Source organism: Pteronotus mesoamericanus, unplaced genomic scaffold (assembly GCF_021234165.1).
Source record: "Pteronotus mesoamericanus isolate MK-2021 breed Mesoamerican mustached bat unplaced genomic scaffold, CSHL_Meso_final contig_101, whole genome shotgun sequence".
Classification (NCBI taxonomy): Eukaryota; Metazoa; Chordata; class Mammalia; order Chiroptera; family Mormoopidae; genus Pteronotus; species Pteronotus mesoamericanus.
The window spans coordinates 7,088,163-7,106,079 of NW_026555001.1; the positions used below are offsets into that span (position 1 = coordinate 7,088,163).

At 38.1% G+C, this 17,917-nt stretch overlaps 1 protein-coding gene across 2 annotated transcripts; it reads left to right on the forward strand.

The window, feature by feature from the left end:
* The first annotated feature begins 9,563 nt into the window (after positions 1-9,563).
* Positions 9,564-16,206, forward strand: SRSF7 (serine and arginine rich splicing factor 7). Of its 2 annotated transcripts, none has more exons than XM_054567620.1 (8): positions 9,564-9,689; positions 10,724-10,904; positions 11,172-11,348; positions 12,221-12,295; positions 12,379-12,489; positions 13,452-13,505; positions 14,057-14,092; positions 14,617-16,206. In XM_054567620.1, the coding sequence occupies exons 1-8, from the start codon at positions 9,662-9,664 to the stop codon at positions 14,669-14,671; spliced, it is 717 nt and encodes a 238-aa protein (XP_054423595.1). In that variant the 5' UTR covers positions 9,564-9,661; the 3' UTR covers positions 14,672-16,206. The 2 variants fall into 2 exon arrangements, with proteins under 2 accessions (XP_054423595.1, XP_054423596.1); XM_054567621.1 differs by having other exon boundaries at positions 12,379-12,480.
* Positions 16,207-17,917: the final 1,711 nt, after the last annotated feature.

Sequence of the window (17,917 nt, forward strand, 5' to 3'; positions counted from 1 at the left end):
TCCAGAACCTTACCTGAGTCTGTCAGCATAATCACTCTGAAAGCATTCTGTATATATCCCTATTAGCCTTTAGCTCACTGCATTGTAATTGTTTATATACCTGCTTTCACTACAAGCCTGGGAGCATTAAGGCATAATTTGTGTTTTATTCAGCATTATATCCCAGTTCTAGAGTACGCCCTTGAACAGAGTAGGCATTAATAAATGGTTGCTAAATGACTTCAGGTACCCACAACATATTTCTGGGAATTTCTTGAAAGCAAATTGTGAACTCATCTTTCTGACACATAATTGCTGTTTGCTACTCCCAAAGAGCACATAAAGGTATAACCATAATGAATTACCTGTATCAAGATTTACTTGTGTATTGTTCTAACATTTTGGGGATTGAGATTCTATTTTTCACCTACCCAAAGAACTAATACTTGTTTAGTCCACAATATAAGTTTTCAGAGATGTTGAGTGGAGGCCCTATTCCCCTTGGTTTTGTTGAGGTAAAACTGACAAATAAAATTGCAAGATATTTAAATTTTACAAAATGATAACATTTTTTTTGGGGGGGTGATAACACTGAAGTTCTACTTTCTTAGCAAATGTTAGTAATACAATAGTGTTGTCAACGATAGGAGTCATGTTATACATTAGATCCTCAGACCTTATTCATCTCAAAACTGAAAGTTTGTACTTTTTTAACAACCTCTCTCTATTTCTCCCATCCACTGTATTCCCTGTTTTTAATGTGCCTACATAAGGGGACTTTTGTGCTAGAAGAATACTCCCAGCCGCTGGGCTGCCTTCTGGCTGGAAGTTGAGAGAAAGAACTGGGGAAGTGACCCTCATGCCTTCTGAATTCTTTCTTTTGGAACCAGCTTGTTCAAGTCTGAAACCAAAAAACAGAAAGAGTTTATTTTCTGCTCTCCAACTGCTCCTGGGACCGGGTGGGTAAATCTATTAAGGGGTGAAGCATTAGTGGACCCACTGGAGAACACCTCTGAAGTCACGGTAATCATCAACTTAATAAAAAACACACACACACAAGGTCATGTTTTGGTCTTCTTTGCCCGACTCTTATATTTGTATCTCATTGGTTCTCATTGGTTTTCCTCAGGGGAGGAAAAGGGATGCTATTTATTGACCCCTAAGACCATCTCCTCCTCCATGTCCTCTTGGATTCCCTATCTAGGTGGTTGATCCCATCATCCACTCTAGACTCTCTCTTCATTTTGTTCTCCCAGTCCATCAGTGACTGATATTCAAGCCCTGGAAAATCTACTTTGCTGAGCAAGGTGCCTCTCCCATATCCCCTGAATCACCTTGGGAATAATTCTTTAACAAGGCTTATCGCTAAGGTTGTAATATGATAAAATTATAGGCAGACTGTAAAGTTAGACTGCTTAGGTTTGAATCCTGATTCTGCCACTTGCTTCACCTTACTGTGCCTCTGTTTCTTCATCTGTGAACAGAGAATACTAATACTTTTACCTGAGTGGTTGGCAGAATTAGGTGAATTAATATATGTAAAGCAATCAGGACAGTATACGGCATACTTAGTAAATGCTCAATATATTATTTTATATCCATCGCCCCATTGTAAGTGCTTAAAGAATTGTTTTAAATGAAGTTTGGGATGCAGATTGCTTTGCGTAGGCGTTCCAGAGATTTTGGTGATAAAGGCAGAGTCGCACTCCTGTTATTCTTTTGCTTAAAATGTTCTGTCTGAACTGTGTTCTTTACCTCTATATGCTTGTCTGTGTTTGGAAGGATCAATCTAGTGAGGATGGATTAGGGATGGCTAACACTGAGCCCAGAGGCTCAGGCACTGAGGGCTTGAGTAAGGCATAGAGAGAGAAGCTGAAGATACAGAAAGGAACAGTTCAATAAAAAGGTCGCAGATGGGGATGCACAGAGCACATGTAAAGGGAGGAGTAGCTTTGGATGAGAAAAACCTCTTCCACTAACAAAGAGCCTTCCTTATTGTCATTCATTCAATACAGCTAAGACTCTGAGAAAACTCAGGGCGAGAAAGAAAGGAACGATGAATAGAAAATAAAGAAGTGAGAGTATTAAATCTGAAATTAAATCTAAAATAATGGATCCCAAGTCATTGTTTTTAAAATGTATATATGAGTGTGTTTTGTGTGTGTGTGTATACAGTAGGGCAAAAGTAAGTTTACAGTTGTGAGCACATGGAAGTTTTTTTATTATTTTCCATTTGAACTATAAACCTATTTTGCCTCACCCTGTACATGTCCGTGTATATGTTTGTATCTGTATCTGTTTGTATTTTTAATGTGTTTATATTCCTACTGAGCTTGAGGGCAAGATCAATACATTTATTTATTTTTTTATCCTGGTGTTTAAGCAGTAGTTTATGCCTAATAAGTGCATAATACAAGCCTTTGAGGAAGAAAAGAGGAAAGGAAGTAAACATATCTTTACTATAATCCTAGATTAGGCAGTGTATAGAGTGTTGAATGATGTATAGTCTCCTCATAGTACCCAAGTAAATACACATAGATATTAGAGATATAGGAAGCTGAAAGGTTCCTATAGGAAACAAAACCTTGACTTCATTAGCATCTCAAAGATATTTAAATCTGAGGTTACCAAAAATCAAGATGCCTTCCAGTATTTGTAGTAATTCACTTATGTGTATGGGAAACCCTAAACCCACTGCACTGGATGGGAAGAGGAAGAGGGACCAGGGGTATTTGTGCATAAAAAGACAATACACAACTTCCTGTGGGATGTAACCAAAGAGAAAAATTCTAGGATAAGTGGAATTTTGTTGTTTTAAATACCAACAGTGTCCCACTAGAAAATGGTAGTATACTTATAGGGTCACAGGCACATTTTTAAAATATAAAGCAGATGTCTCACTACAACTCTCAGAGAGTTGGTTAAAAGCCAAGACAAGTTACTTTTAGGGTGGCAGCATGCTGCAAAAGAAACATCTTTGGACTGGGAAAATCAGAGGTTCGGATCTGGACACTAAATATCTATATAACCTTAGAAAAATCATTTATAAATAATAATTGAGCAACAATCATGTGAGGTCGCAAAATAGTTTCTTCGTAGAATTTATTAATTCTATGTGTATTATTGAGAACCTAGTATATGCCAAGCATGATGTCACAGAGTAGGAACACATTAGTGGGTAAAACAAAGTCCCTGCTCTTGTGGACCTCACACCATGAGATGCTCTCATGAAATAAATAAAGAGGTCGGAAGGTGAGAAGAGCTATGAAGAAAAATAAAGTTGAGTAAAAGACATAGAGAGTGTAGAAGGGCATGTAATAATGTATAAATATTATTACAAAAGTGCTATATTTGTTTAAAAAACAAAAGACCTTCAAACAATATAGAAGACTATATAGTTAAAAAATGAAAGCTCCTCCCTATTTTCAACCCAGTCTTACTTCCCACAGGCAACCACAGGAAACAGTTTAGGAGTATATGTATTAATACTAGATTCTCCCTATATTAACTATCTTATTTAATTCCTCCATTACTATGTTGACTTTAAATATTTATATTTATTCACAGTTAAGATTACATTTAATTTTTCAGTTATAAGCAATGCAGGTCATAACAGAAAAGAAAAAATAACCAAAATGCACATAAACTACTCATAATAACATCCACCCACAGAGAGCAACATTAAAACCTCTATCTTCCTTCAGAGTTCTAGAGCCTAGATGACAAGTATAGTAACATGTTCCAATTTACAAAGCTACTAAACAGTGATTTCTTAGTTCAAACTTAGAATTCCTCTGTCTCCAAGCGTCCCACTTAAAAGAATTATAGAAGTTGTAAAATACAGAAAGGCAAAACAAAACTTACTTTTACTAATACAGTAATACGATTTTACAAAACCAGAGTCATTCTGTGCATGCATGTTGTTTTGAAGTCTGCTTTTATTTATTGATTTATTGATTGATTTTAGAGAGAGAATGGAACATGGATTTGTTTTCCACTTGTTTATGCATTCATTGGTTGATTCTCGTATGTGCCCTGACTGGGGATATAACCAACAACCTTGGCGTATTGGGATGACACTCTTACCAACTGAGCTACTCAACCAGGGTAAAATCTGCTTTAATTACTTAACTACATACCATTAATACTCTTCTGACATTTCAAATTCTCCTACAGTTGTTTTTTAATCTCCATTATATATATAATCAATTCATGTGCCATACTTAATCAAATCCCTTTGGTTTTTAAGCTATTTCTATTTTTTGGTATTATAAGATCCTATGAACATTTTTGTTTTTATGCATATTTGTAATTATTTCCAGGAAGTAGGATTGCTAGGCCAAACTATATAGTAGTCTCCCCTTATCCTCAGAGGGTGTGTTCCAAGGTCCCAGGGGATGCCTGAAACAGTGGATAGCACTGAGCCCTATATACACTATGTTTTTTCCTCTACGTACCTACCTATGATAAAGTTTAATTTATAAATTAGGCACAGTAAGAAATTAACGATAATTACTAGTAGTAAAAGAGAACACTTATAATAAAAGTTATGTGAATGTGGGCTCTCTCTCTCTCTCATAAATGATCTGCTAACCTAGACAGCTACTAAGTGCCTAATGGCAGGTAATAGACACAGGTATGTTGGACAAAGGGGTGATTCAAATCCTGGGCGGGACAGAGCAGCACGGCCCAATAGTTCATCACTCTACACAGAATGTGAACAATTTAAAACTTATGAATTGTTTATTCCTGGAATTTTCCATTTAATATTTTTTGGACCCAGTTGACCAGGTGTATAACTGACAACAGTGAAAAGCAAAACTGCAGATAAGGGAGAGCTACTCTACAAACAATTTAATAAATTTAAAACATACTGCAAAACTGCCCCTCAAATATATTGTATTATTTCACATTCTTATTAGTGGGTATAAGTGCCAATTTCACTGCATTCTCAACAAAAAAGCATGTTGTTTTAATTTGCGTTTTTAGTAAGGATAGGCTATTTTTTTCATTTTTCTCTTCTGAACTATTTCTGGGGTGGTGGTTTTTTTTTCTTTTTTGTTTGTTCTCTGTTTTCTTATTGAGTAAACTCATGCTTTGTTTTTTATGAGAGATTCCAGACTCTTGGATTTTGGAAACTAGATAGATCTGAAAAAAATTGGGGGACATGGGGGGTGGAGGGAACAGACTTTTCTATCAAGAAAACACATGAGATTTAAAAAATTTTTACCCTTAGCATCCTTTCATTAAAAAAGTGAGGACAGAAGGATACATTCACAGAACAAAGGATGGCTCTTCCCAGGAAAGACTGGTTGCCAATAGTTCTATTTTTCTGGGATTGGACAAAGTTTCATCGAAGCTCAGGCGAACAGTCCTTGTAACAGCATTTGGGAACCAATGCTTTCACCACTCTGCAATTCTGTGTCTTAGCCTCATTTGGAAAACAAAGTGGTTAGACTAATGATCTAATAAAACCCCTATCTCTGAATTTCAAGCCATTTCTTTCACATGTAGTCTAAACTTAATTATCTACCTGAGAGTTGTAGTGTATTTGTTATTGTTTTTGAAATAAATTCTTTGCTTTTTTTAAAAAGATGTACCTAATTGTATAAAAATTAGCTTCAAAGACTAAACTTTGTATAAAAAGTGACAATTTCTCCATTGTTAATGAACACACATTTCTCCGTTCTACAGGGGAACACTTTTGTATATAACCCTTAACAAGGTTTTGCCATTTGACTTTGCATTCCTGGGGATTTACTTTCCATGAAGAAAATTTCTTTTTCTGAGTTATTGCTTCTTATATAGGTCATAGGTCAGATTGTTTTTCTCTCTCTGGATTGGATCAAAGAAGAAAGGTGACAATTTCCCTTACTGAAGTCAGGGAGTGAAGAGACAAAGATATCTTAGGAGTGGCCACTTAAGGCTGGTCATCATGTTCCAGAGCCTAGTCTCTAGCTTTGCATAAACTGACTCCAATTTTGTCAATGCACCCAGATCATATCAAACTTTTAGAAGCTTACAAAGGTTAGTCAGACTACTGTTGCTGCTATTACTGCTCTTCCTCCTCCTCCTACCAGCTGACATTTATTGAACATTGCTAGACACTTTGAAATGTTATTTACTTGGTTTACCTCATCTAATCCAAAAACAGCTCTCTGAGATAGCAACTATTATTAAACCCCATTTTTCACATAAGAAAGCTGAAGTACCAGGAGATTATAAACTTGGTCAGTGGTAGGCAGCTATTAATTGGAGCCAAGCTTCAAACCCATCGCTGTGACACTCCATGTGCTTACGTTCTTAATTATTCCACTGCACCACCTCTCCTAAGAAAAGGATTTATGAACTAAAACCATTTGTATTAATTTACAGTAGAACATATTCATTTCCAGGGACTAGAAAAAGTATCAAAAAATCTAAGGGAAGTCAATGGCTTTGAGCAGTATTTCTCTAAGTAACAGGTTCTCTTCTTCGAAGATAGGGCTGGATAAACTACTAAAATCTAGTCTATAACCAATGTCACTCCAATAAATGAAATTTTAAAAAAGAGAAGAAAAAAAATAAACTAGCCCTTTTGTTAAGACATGAACCTGACCAAGTCCCTTTCATGAATATTCTTTCTTTAGAGAAGGAATGGCACAACGGATTAATTCAATGCTTGATGGTTTTATAGCTTCACACTTTTAAATGCAATCAGGCATTCCTCAGAAAGCCTCACTCTTCCTAGATTCTTTTACACTCTGAAATCAACCATTTTGATAATATTTGTATTAGCAGGGCTTTCCTGCATCACATTTTTCTTCTTCTAGTTTCACTCTTTGAAGTTGGTCAAAGCACTGGCTTTAACTGTTGCCACATCCCACCTCGTACTTCTGTATCGACTGTCACCCAGCGCTTGGCTAATGAGAAGTTAATTTCTTTGTACAATATGAAGAAATTATAAACATGTCTCTAAGAAGTTTTCCTTCCCATAATTCTTAACAGCATTCTAGAAGAAATAGATTATGAAATGTTGAAAAAAGAAAGTTCTATTTGACCATAGTTGTTGGACTGACACAGCACATACATAAATATATATTAAAAGACTAGTGTTTGTAACTACAGACTATTTTGTTAGATTAACAATTGATATGTCTGCAAAAGGTCTAAACTTGTTTTTCTTGTTTTAAGGTTTTTACATTCAATCTAAAATGGTGACAATAACTTAAAAGTGAAATTAAAATGGAGAAGAAAATAAGATAAAAAAGTGGACTTTTTCTTTAATGCTTCCTTGGAAATACTGATCTAGGAAATGCAGATAAATTTTGAAAGCTGTTGTAAAAGGATTAAGAATTACCCCTCCCCGACCCCCGCCCGACTAATAATATTATCAATGTTTAACAATACTAATGCGTTAAGAATTATACAATATTTCATATTAGGAAATATTAGAATATTTGTTGAATTGAATTAAGCTTTCACATTCAAGCTGAATCTGGCAATGTGATCTTAATTTAACAAAATTAGGCAAAAATGTAGTTGAAACTGGTTTCAAAAGAATATGCAGGAATAAAAGTACTCTTTACAATAAAATCTCCCTCATTTAGATAGACATTCAGTGAAAATAATTGGTTACGTGTTCTTAGGAGAGTTTTCAGTATAATAGTGTACAAAAATAGTACACAGTATTATTATTTTTTTTCATGGCAACTCTGTTAGCAAAGCCCAGTCTAGAACTAGCCCTCTTTTAAAAGATAAATAGTATGTAATTAGCTTATCAAAGGGCCTGTCTCCTAGAGAGGCAGCCAGCCAGTCAGGGTTAACCCCTTTCCTTTTAATGTGCTTGAAAGTAGTTTGTTGCAAGTTGGAAAATTGCTTCCTTTCATGTTGTTAGCATTACTTGCTTAGAAATTCTCTTTTGTACAATGGACTTTTATTCAGAGCCAAAAAATATATATTGAGGCCTCTTAGGAGCTATGCAGCATAATGAGCACTATCTTTTCCCTTCCAAGTACTAACCAGATCCAACCCTGCTGAGCTCCTGAGATGAGACCAAACCTTGGGCATTCAAGGTGGTATGGCCATTGACTAATAAGTACTATCTCTTGATGTTACCTACATTTTGTCCAACAGCAATTTTCATTCATTTTTAAGAGGAGAAAGTCAAATTAGTGAGGCTTTATAAAATTGGATTGTATCCTTTCAGAGTATGTAAAATATCTTCATCATTCAATCCTTTTGAGAAGAACCCTGTTAAGTAGATGAGAAATATCAACAAGGCTAATGGAGAACAAATATAACATACTATACAGAACTTGTTTTTTCTTGCTAGATTTCCTTGAGGCAGACTAATTCTCTCTGTAATTTGATAAATCTGAAAAAAAAGTATAAATTCATAGCATTACCTGGCAAAAATCCATGCTTTATTCGTCTGAATAAAGGCTTATTCAACTAAGCCTCCTTTTTCCTATACTCTGTATCCCACACCAATGCACACCAAGTAAAGATACAGCAGATGAATAAAAAAAGACAAATACCTAAGGCATCCTCTTTTATGTGGAACACTTCCAACCCTTGTATCCCAAGTATTTATGGTATAGGGTCTTCTTTTAGTGGATGGTAAATCTGAACTTGTAGAGATGGTGTCTGGCAATTGGTAAAATCAAAACTGGATTTTAAGTGATTCTAACGTGAAGAAAAGGTTTCCATGTATTTGCTACACAGTGTGGCTAAGCAGAAAGCGGCTGTTGCCAAAAGAAGACTTAAATTCCAGTCCCTAGGATCTGAGTGTTTAGTGGATGAGATGTGTTACTACAATACAAAGCCAAAAGATCTAGAAGGGAAGCACAAATGAAGTGGACCTCAAATGCAAGTAATTTCAGAATTGTCACTAGTCAAAATGCTTTAAAGGATTTAGGGTTTTGTCATAATTTCAGTATAACAAAAAAAGAAGAGAAAGAAACAACTCTATTCCTTTGTCCCCCAAACTCCAAGAATTCGGAATGTGCTGGTGAAAACTGGTGGCTGGTTCTAAAGGGACTGGAGAGTCGGTGCAGCAAGGCCTACAATGCAGAGACCACTACTTAGAATGGCGGGATTCATGGAGTTTTCAGCCTGGACAAACTCCCCCGATTACCTCTGACGAGCCCCAAAGATCACTGAGTACAAGTCTAGGCCAGGTCCCCCAGCAGAACTGCGGCGACGGCTGCACCATCAACGGCTAAATTTTACAGCCTTTCCTAAGGCCGGTCTAATACACCTGTAGTAAGATTACTGAAGCCAAGGGTCCCTAATTAATTGGGGAAAATTAAAAGGGGAAGGGGAAAGGGAAGGAAAACGGGGACGGTGAAAGAAAAGGGGGAGGGAGGGGGCGGGACACCGTGGGGAAGACCAAGGGTTTACAAGCGAGATTCTGACGTTCCCATGGAAACGTATCCCTCCGCCTGTGATTGGTGTCTTTTCCCCTTCAGTTTCCTCCATGCCGCTTCTCCGGAGTTTCCGCCCAGCTCCTTTGTGCCGCGCGGAACGCCGAGGTGACGCATGCGCAGAAAACCCCAGCCGCCGCATATATAAACCGGAAACCCCGGCTCTTCCTCGTAGTGCCGCTGGGAGTATTGGCGTGTGAGGGGTTCGCAGCTTTTGTATTGCTCGATCCCTGGGCACTGCGAGCTGAAGAAGCAGAGCTCGCGGGCCAGTCATCATGTCGCGTTACGGGCGATACGGAGGAGGTAAGAGGTTAGGGCCTAGCGAGGGACGTTATTGTGGGTGTAGCGAGTATTGCGAGGCTGTGGGGTAGGTGCGGCGGTTGGGAGACGGTTATTCCGCGTGCGTAATGGCGGCTTCGGCGCACACCGTACGAAGCCGGAGGCAGCGGGGGCGGGATATCGAGGAGACGGGGGATGGCGGGTGTAGGTCTGTGTCGAGTTCCGTGTTAATTCTTGGGCATTTTCGTCTCGCATACCAGTCCAAGGGAGGCCCACGGTCACTGTTTTCCTGTTGCCCTTCTTCGAGCCGCCCGGCCGCCCCCCACACCCCCCCGCCCTCGGCTGCCATTTTGCGCGCATTGATGAGCATGGTGGCGCATTTCCTTGGCGCTTTCCCGCCACTTTAGCGGACAGATATGATCGCAGCCATAAAATCAAGGGTGAATTTGAGCCTGAGCAAAACTGGCCGCTTCGAGCTGTGCTCTCTCGTCATACAGTCGGTCGAACTGCGGAGTGGGTATGGAGACATAATCTTTTTGTCTGGAGGCTGGTTTCTTTTCTCTTTTAGCTCTTTCGAGCGCGGTTTATGGACTGGGGCGGGGAGCTGGAGTCTTAGGCGAACCTGTGCCTGGGGCGGTTGCCGCGGAGGACAACAGCCGGCGCAGCCCTGCTCTCCCGGTCCGGCCCTGCTGGGGCCCGCCCGCCGACGCCGCCGCTGCTGCTGCGGGTCCGCGCGCTTCCAGCGTGCCCGGGGCTGCCGGGACGCGGGGGCGGGGCCGGGGCGGGGCCTGCCTCACGCCTCGGAAAGTCCGACCACTCGTTCGTACCTGAGTTTTGGAGGGTTTTCCCCCCACCTAATTAGAATGTTAAGAAACTGTGTCACACGCCTAGCTCTTCAGACATTTACCGACTTTGCTGGTTTTAAGACTAAATACAACTCTTAATAGAGCACGAAACGTGCTTTGCACAGTGGGTGGCCTCTTTCAAGGCAAAGAATTCATTCATACTTAGGTCAAATTTTGCATAACGTGCATTCTTCTATTTGCATTTTTAAACAGAAACCAAGGTGTATGTTGGTAACCTGGGAACTGGTGCTGGCAAAGGAGAGTTAGAAAGGGCTTTCAGTTATTATGGTCCCTTAAGAACTGTGTGGATTGCAAGAAATCCTCCAGGATTTGCCTTTGTGGAATTTGAAGACCCTAGAGATGCAGAAGATGCAGTGCGAGGCCTGGATGGCAAGTAAGTAAGATGCTGGTTGTAAAACTTAAGTTCATTAGAATAGTCCGGTAGGCTGGATAATGAGTTAGGTACCAAGCTTGGATTCTGTAGTCTAGAGGAGATGGTAAATAGCTGATTTCATTTAATTAAGAAAGGGAGCAAAGTTGGAGTTAGGAGGACTTAACAAAGATAGTTGAAGTTTGTGAAAGCAAAGAGTGGTTGGAAAGTTCTAAATTCAGAAGTCACATGAGTTTTTTAGCATTAGAACTTGTTGCTTCTCTTTTATAGGGTGATTTGTGGTTCCCGTGTGAGGGTTGAACTATCAACAGGCATGCCTCGGAGATCTCGATTTGATAGACCACCTGCTCGACGTCCCTTTGATCCCAATGATAGATGCTATGAGTGTGGTGAAAAGGGACATTATGCTTATGATTGTCATCGCTATAGCCGCCGAAGGAGAAGCAGGTATTTATTTTAAAGAAATGGTTGGTATACTAGTTAATCAAGTAATTTTTTTATTAGCAAGGCAGAAACTAGTATTTTTATATAATTTTAAATGTTAATTGTACAGGTGTATTTTACAATTTTTGTTTAATAAAATGTTAATATATTAATAATCAACCTGGTCAAAACCTTTCAGGTTTCTTCGTTTGAGTCAGTCGCCTTGATTCAGAATGTCACGAGCCTTATGATATGCTGAGGCGCCTTGCAAATCCGACAATTAAGATCCTCCTAGACCTTGAGGTGATCAGCATAAGAGGCCAGATCCCCTCGAGTCATCTACACCTAGCTTCACCTTATTTAAAGGGCAGAAAATTTGAGTCGGTGATCGCCGTAACAGTAAATTTGGCTTACAATTGGGGCCCCCTCCGGTTTAGAAAGAGGAACACCAGATTGACCACATTCCCAACTAGAAAAATCTTCTTGCGTCAATCAAGCCTCACCTGGCTCATTTGGCTGTCAGTTTGATCGTCGTTAGATTGAAGAAAACATCTAGATGCAGCGATCGGCTATAGATACTTCTAGATCGTCTAGATCTACTAGACCATGGGCCAAAGAGGGTCGACCTGCAAACTTGCAAGGTTTATTTTAAATACACATTACAGTGTTTTATATTATGTAATTCTAAGATGTAATTCAGCTTTTAACGAATCTTTTTTTAGGTAGTTAAAAAATTAAAAAAAAAAAAAAAAACTCGGCAACTAATAGGCCCAGAGTTTATTTCCATATGAGACACTAAATTTAAATAGTTTTGAGATTTGATTTCAGCAGAGGCACACAAACTATAAAAACGAATTGCCATCTCACATTTTGTTTTTTTCTAACTTGAAAAATAGGTCACGGTCTAGATCACATTCGAGATCGAGAGGTAGGCGATACTCTCGCTCACGAAGCAGGAGCAGGGGAAGGAGGTGAGAAATCTTTAATTCAGGTTTTAACAAATAATAAAAAACTAATTCAAGATGGACCTAAACCTCTTTGGTTTAATTTTTAGGTCAAGATCAGCATCTCCTCAACGATCAAGATCCGTGTCTCTTCGTAGATCACGGTCGGCCTCACTCAGACGATCTAGGTCTGGTTCTATAAAAGGATCGAGGTATTTCCAGTATGTAACATTCTTCCCCCCTTATTTGTATTTGGGTTGTCACGTCTTAATGACATTAGCAGAATGTCTTAAGGACATATTCTGGCTTGATGGGGTGAATTTGAGACCTTGGGAAGTTGTTTAGGAAAGTATTCAGTAATGTACATCTGGGTGAATGTGGCTGGTTTAGCCAGACACTTAGTTTAGACACTGAAATTTAAGAAGTTAAAAATGACACTAGTAACTTCAGCTGTTTTTACTCCCTTTTTATAAGACCTGTAAAAGCAATAAAAATACAATATATAAAAAAAACAAATGCAAATATAAAAAAGCAATGTAAAATAGGGAGTTGACAAAACTACAGATGATGAGTAGTAGGGAATGCCAGTGAGAGATACCATTGTTCTTTAAGTCTTTAAATGCAGCGAGTCTAAAACTTGTGGCCTGTTTGCAAAAGTTCTGGACCTTCTCTCTAATTAAGTGAACTTGTATGTCAGCCAGATTTGGCTTGTGTGATCAATTGATGATCTTGAACCAAGAAAGCTTATTGATTAAAGAGTAAAACTTTACCTGATGTGACTTTTTTTCATTTAGCTTATCACCTGAATAATTGAAATCTCAGCTCAGGGGGTCTGTATGATGTTGATTTGGTTTAAGATAAAATTAAATTATATTTGTCTTAAATGAAAACCATCGTTTTTCTCTTGGATACTATACACCTTAAGAATATTAGACCTCTGTAACTGTGACAGTTAATTCAGCTCTTTGAGTATAGTAGAAAGAAATCACTGAAATGGTGATTCCTTATTTGCTATCAGAGCTAGTTGAAAATGGAATAATTTGTCTAATTTAGACTGAGGAGGAGGCAAGAATTGCAACTTGCTCAGTTTTAGCCTCTATTCTGAGCCTACCTAATACGGTGCTCAGGAGGTGTTTAAGAAAATTACTAGTATGGACTAACTGGTATAAATTTTGGTTTTAAGATCCAGGTCAAGGTCAAGATCAAGGTCCAGGTCTCTTTCACGACCAAGAAGCAGGTAAGGGTAAAAATTTGATAATTGCTCTTGTAGTTATAATATGGCACCAGTATCCAAAAAGTTCAAAGTGTTTTGAATTGTTGAGGTTCCAAGTGTTAACTCTTAAGCGTAGGTGTTAAGTGGGAACACATTACCTTATTAATAAACCAAACTTTAGAACTTAGTCTGTAGATGGCCTGTTTTGGCTGACTTCTTGGACAAGAAAATAAAAAGCTATAGTGAGAAAGAAGTTTGTGACCTTGGTATTAACAGTAGGAGGCACATGTTAGAACTGATGGGTGCATGGAGGAGCATTCTGAGATAGTTGTGCTTAAGGCAGATTAGTCATGGTACAGCAGTTCATTTTTATGATGAACAGTTGTTGGAATATTGGCTTTAGTTAAAGTTGATAGGCTCCCCTGCCCCCCACCCCCCTGTCCCCCTAGTTTAATTGCAGACTGACATTTAAGTTCAGGACAGCTTGGTGGGTTCATTTCATAATACTGTGATTTTCAAAAAAGGATTAGTTAGTATAGTACATTTTATTAATAGAATTTCTCATGTTTTGACAGCCGATCAAAGTCCAGATCTCCATCTCCAAAAAGAAGGTAAGCTAAATAAATTGTTGCCAAATTTTAACTATCAGATGTGGTCTCCGCAGAATTTGTTTGCTTCTTGCCAAGTTTGCAGGCTTTGATTTTGAGCTCTTTGAAGAATTGGTGCTATATATATATTTCTATAAATACTAGATCCTAAGTTTCTTAGAGAATTGTTTTTCCATGACAATAAGTAAAAAGGAAGTGCCTACATGAATAAAAAATTTTAGGTTGAAATCTTGTACCAAATCATAATCTACTTGGTACTTAATGATCAAAAACAAAAAACCAAAATTCATATAATGCTCTTTAACTTAACTCTGCAGTTTTATCAAGGAGTCTATTAAGCTTAATCTTTAACCAGGGACAAAGGGTTTGTATATAAACCTATGAATTTTTGGATCTCTGCTATGGAAACTTAGTTCCTTTGGTCACCTTTGAATTTATTGAAACTGAGTTTTGTCCTGACGGATTCATGAGAAGAGTAAGTTTCAGTAGACACTAATGGGTTCCAAACCTAATGTTTTTCTTTTTAGTCGTTCCCCATCAGGAAGTCCACGAAGAAGTGCAAGTCCTGAAAGAGTGGACTGAAGTTCTCAAGTTCACCTTTTAGGGAAAAGTTATTTTGTTTACATTATTATAAGGGATTTGTGATGTTTGTTAAATGTAACCTAGGAAGGTTATTTCAATCATCTAATCAAAATGGATCTGGATTATTACTCTGTAAATTCACAGCAGTAAGATAATATAAATTTTTGTTGAATGTATTAACATCTTATGGTTTGAAAATGGTGGGTTTTTATTTGGCACATTTAAATAAAATGTTTCTAACTAGATTTTTGATCTGTGTTCAATATTAATACTCAGTTGGTAAGCTTCAATAGTCAACTTTGATACCATCCATACTCGTACAGACCTAGTCTTCAACATCATTAACTGTAGTATACACACACTTGGTAAATTCTTTTACCCTTAGAGCTTTGGGTAAGATAAGTCCCCTTAACAGCATGAATGCATCATGACAAGTCCCTGAATTAATCAATTGGAGTTGGTGTTATATATTGTCAGGTTAATGATCTTGATCTATTAAGCTAGAGGAACCACTGATTTGCTGATAAGTGAGCATGACAACTAAACAAAGCTTACTAAAGCAAATGGTATCAGAAGTAATTGGACTCAATGCTTGAGGAACTGAATTACTTTCTGAACACTATAGTGAGGTTTTTGGGTTATTAGATGGGATGGTGTCAAATGAGAACTCCCATTTTAGGAAGTTCTCAGTGTTAACTTTATTTTCAACATTAGCCAATTTTATACCAACATATTTGCATGTTTGAGGAATTGTCTAAATTTGAGACAACACCTTTATGTAAACCAGCTTTGCAAAATTTTCCAGTCCAGATACTCTTCCATCCCTTCAAATGGATTGCCTTATTCTGAGCAGAGATCTGTTAATTCTCGTTAGATTTTTTTTTTTAACTTCTCGATCACCAACATATTTTATTTTGCCAGGCTGGTGCAAAGTAATTAAAGATGTCAATCAGAAATGTTAATGAGGCGCAGTTCTGTAAATTCACCTATATTTAGCAACATCTTACGTAGTTTCTGGTAGCATCTGGTGGACCTTAGAATATTATGACCAGTAGATTCTTTAAATAATCTTTAGTAGGGCAGTAACAGTTAATTTTGAATTTCCTGGTCAAGCTTTTACCAGGTACTCTAGCCTTGATACAAAAAGAAAAAAAAGTGATTGTGCAAAAAGAAAAGCAATGCTGGTGGCACAGTGTTTGCCCTTGTCCTTTTCCTTAGATTATTGGATAGCATTGCAATTTGGGGGTACTGGTCTGCCTCAAATTATTTGATCTGAATGATCACAAGTATGTTGGACATTTGGGTACTTTGTTTTTGGAAATTTGAAAACTGGCTGAATTATGGTTGGTATAAAACTGTATAATTGGCAGACTTGTTGCACTTGGTCAGCTTTAATTGTTCTGTGTTATATAAAGATAAGTTTACTCAACAATAAATCTGCAAAGAACAAACAATCCTGATACTCAATTTTTGGGAGTGGGAGTTTTGAGCCAAGAGTAGGAGCCATTTCTGTGGCTTTGGGATCGATTACTAGCAGTGTGCTGGAGATTAGTATGAAAGGATAAAAAGATATGTGGAGGGGCAGGGGTAGGGACAAAATGGTTTTAAGAATCAAGCGCAGAAAGTTCCAAACTATGGGGAAGGGGAATGGTTATGTAGGTGAACACCTATCATAGCATTGACTATAATTCAGTACCCCTGTGTTTAGTATGCATCTTAAAATGAAACACTTTGGTGTAGTGTACTGTTCTATTTTTAGAAGTTAGAACTGCTAAGTAGATCATATGACCTCAAAAAGTACTGTTCCAGACTGAAATTCTAAATTTTAAACCTGGCTCTGATTAAGCGAACAACACAACAGATAGACTTTTAGCATAAAACCTTATCTGGTCCTCACCCATGTGTTAGAGAGGTTAAGTAATGGCATACACTGATCTTAGAGTAGTAGTTCTTCCCTGAGCTTGGAGCTAGGTAGACTATCAAGTGAAATTGTGTACCTTTTGAGGACAGAAAATAGGAGGTCTTGAATTGTCATCAGCTTGAGACTTGGTTAAACAAATAGTGTGTAGGATTGTGATGGTCATTTTTGTGTAGCCTCAAAATCTAAAGTAGCAATGATTTCAAAGATACATTAATTGAGTAGGAATAAGAAGCTCTAAACTGACAAATTCACAAAGAGTTACCAGTGAGGAATAATAGCAAAGAATTCATTAGATCTAGCTTAGTAAGCATCTGCTGTTTAGAGACCTTTGGAATATAACCCAGAAGGTGTACACATAATCACGTAGCTGGAAAGACATGAAGCAAAGAAGGTGACAGTTATGAGAAATAACTAGGGGCCTGGCTGGTCTTGAAAGTATTTGTAGTGGTGAGAACTGGTGACAGGCCAAAGGGGGCAAAGATACCTAGATTATGGTAGTATAGTATTACAGGGGGTATATCCAGGATGATTGTCAAAAAAGGGAAAACACCAGTAAGCAGTTGGAAAGCGTGGTAGTTCCTTTTTTCCACACCTTACAGGTTTATTACTACCATTTGTAAAAATGTGAAAGGACATTGTCAATACCCACAACAAAATAGTACTGTTAACCCCATGTCACAGAAGAGGTGACTGGTAACTTAATATGCTACTATTAACCTGCTAGGAGGTAGGAAAAGTATGAATCCTACCTATGGTTTTAAAGCCTCTGCTCTTTTTAATCAATAAAGCACCTTACTGCTCATTAAAACAAAATCACATGGAAAACTCCAAGAAAACAGCCCTGACTGGTGTGGTTCAGTGGATTGAGTGCTGGCATGTGAACCAAAGGGTCACCAGTTTGATTCCAAGTCTAGGGCACATGACTGGGTTGCAGGCTGGATTCCCCATGGAGGGGTGTGTGAGAGGTAACCATGGTGTTTCCCTCTTCCTCCCTCCCTCCTCTAAAAATGAGTAAATCTTTAAAAATTAAAAAAATAATGGATGCTCTTACCCATTGTAGATGATACCATTGTTAATAACTTCGCAGTTTTCTTTCCAGATCTAATGGGGAAAAATGCTGAATAGAAGAATAATTCTGGAGCACTTGGAATGTAGCAGCCCATTAACTTTAGGCTACTTCTCAAACTTAGTGCTTGTTCCTTTTTTCCACAGGCCACTGGTTCAACCTATTTTCATTTCAGTTTTAGACTTGTTAATATATTCGGGGTGTATCTGGTGAGAAGGCTCCCTAGCCCAACTCTACGCCACCCAGTTACCTCCCAAAA

What these genes read in the sequence shown, in the direction of transcription:
- SRSF7 (XM_054567620.1), top strand. Translation starts at nt 9,662, where the DNA reads ATGTCGCGTTACGGGCGATACGGAGGAG. An exon ending in GTGCGAGGCCTGGATGGCAA is followed by an intron (nt 10,905 to 11,171) that starts GTAAGTAAGATG and finishes TCTCTTTTATAG; the next exon opens with GGTGATTTGTGGTTCCCGTG. An exon ending in CTTTCACGACCAAGAAGCAG is followed by an intron (nt 13,506 to 14,056) that starts GTAAGGGTAAAA and finishes ATGTTTTGACAG; the next exon opens with CCGATCAAAGTCCAGATCTC.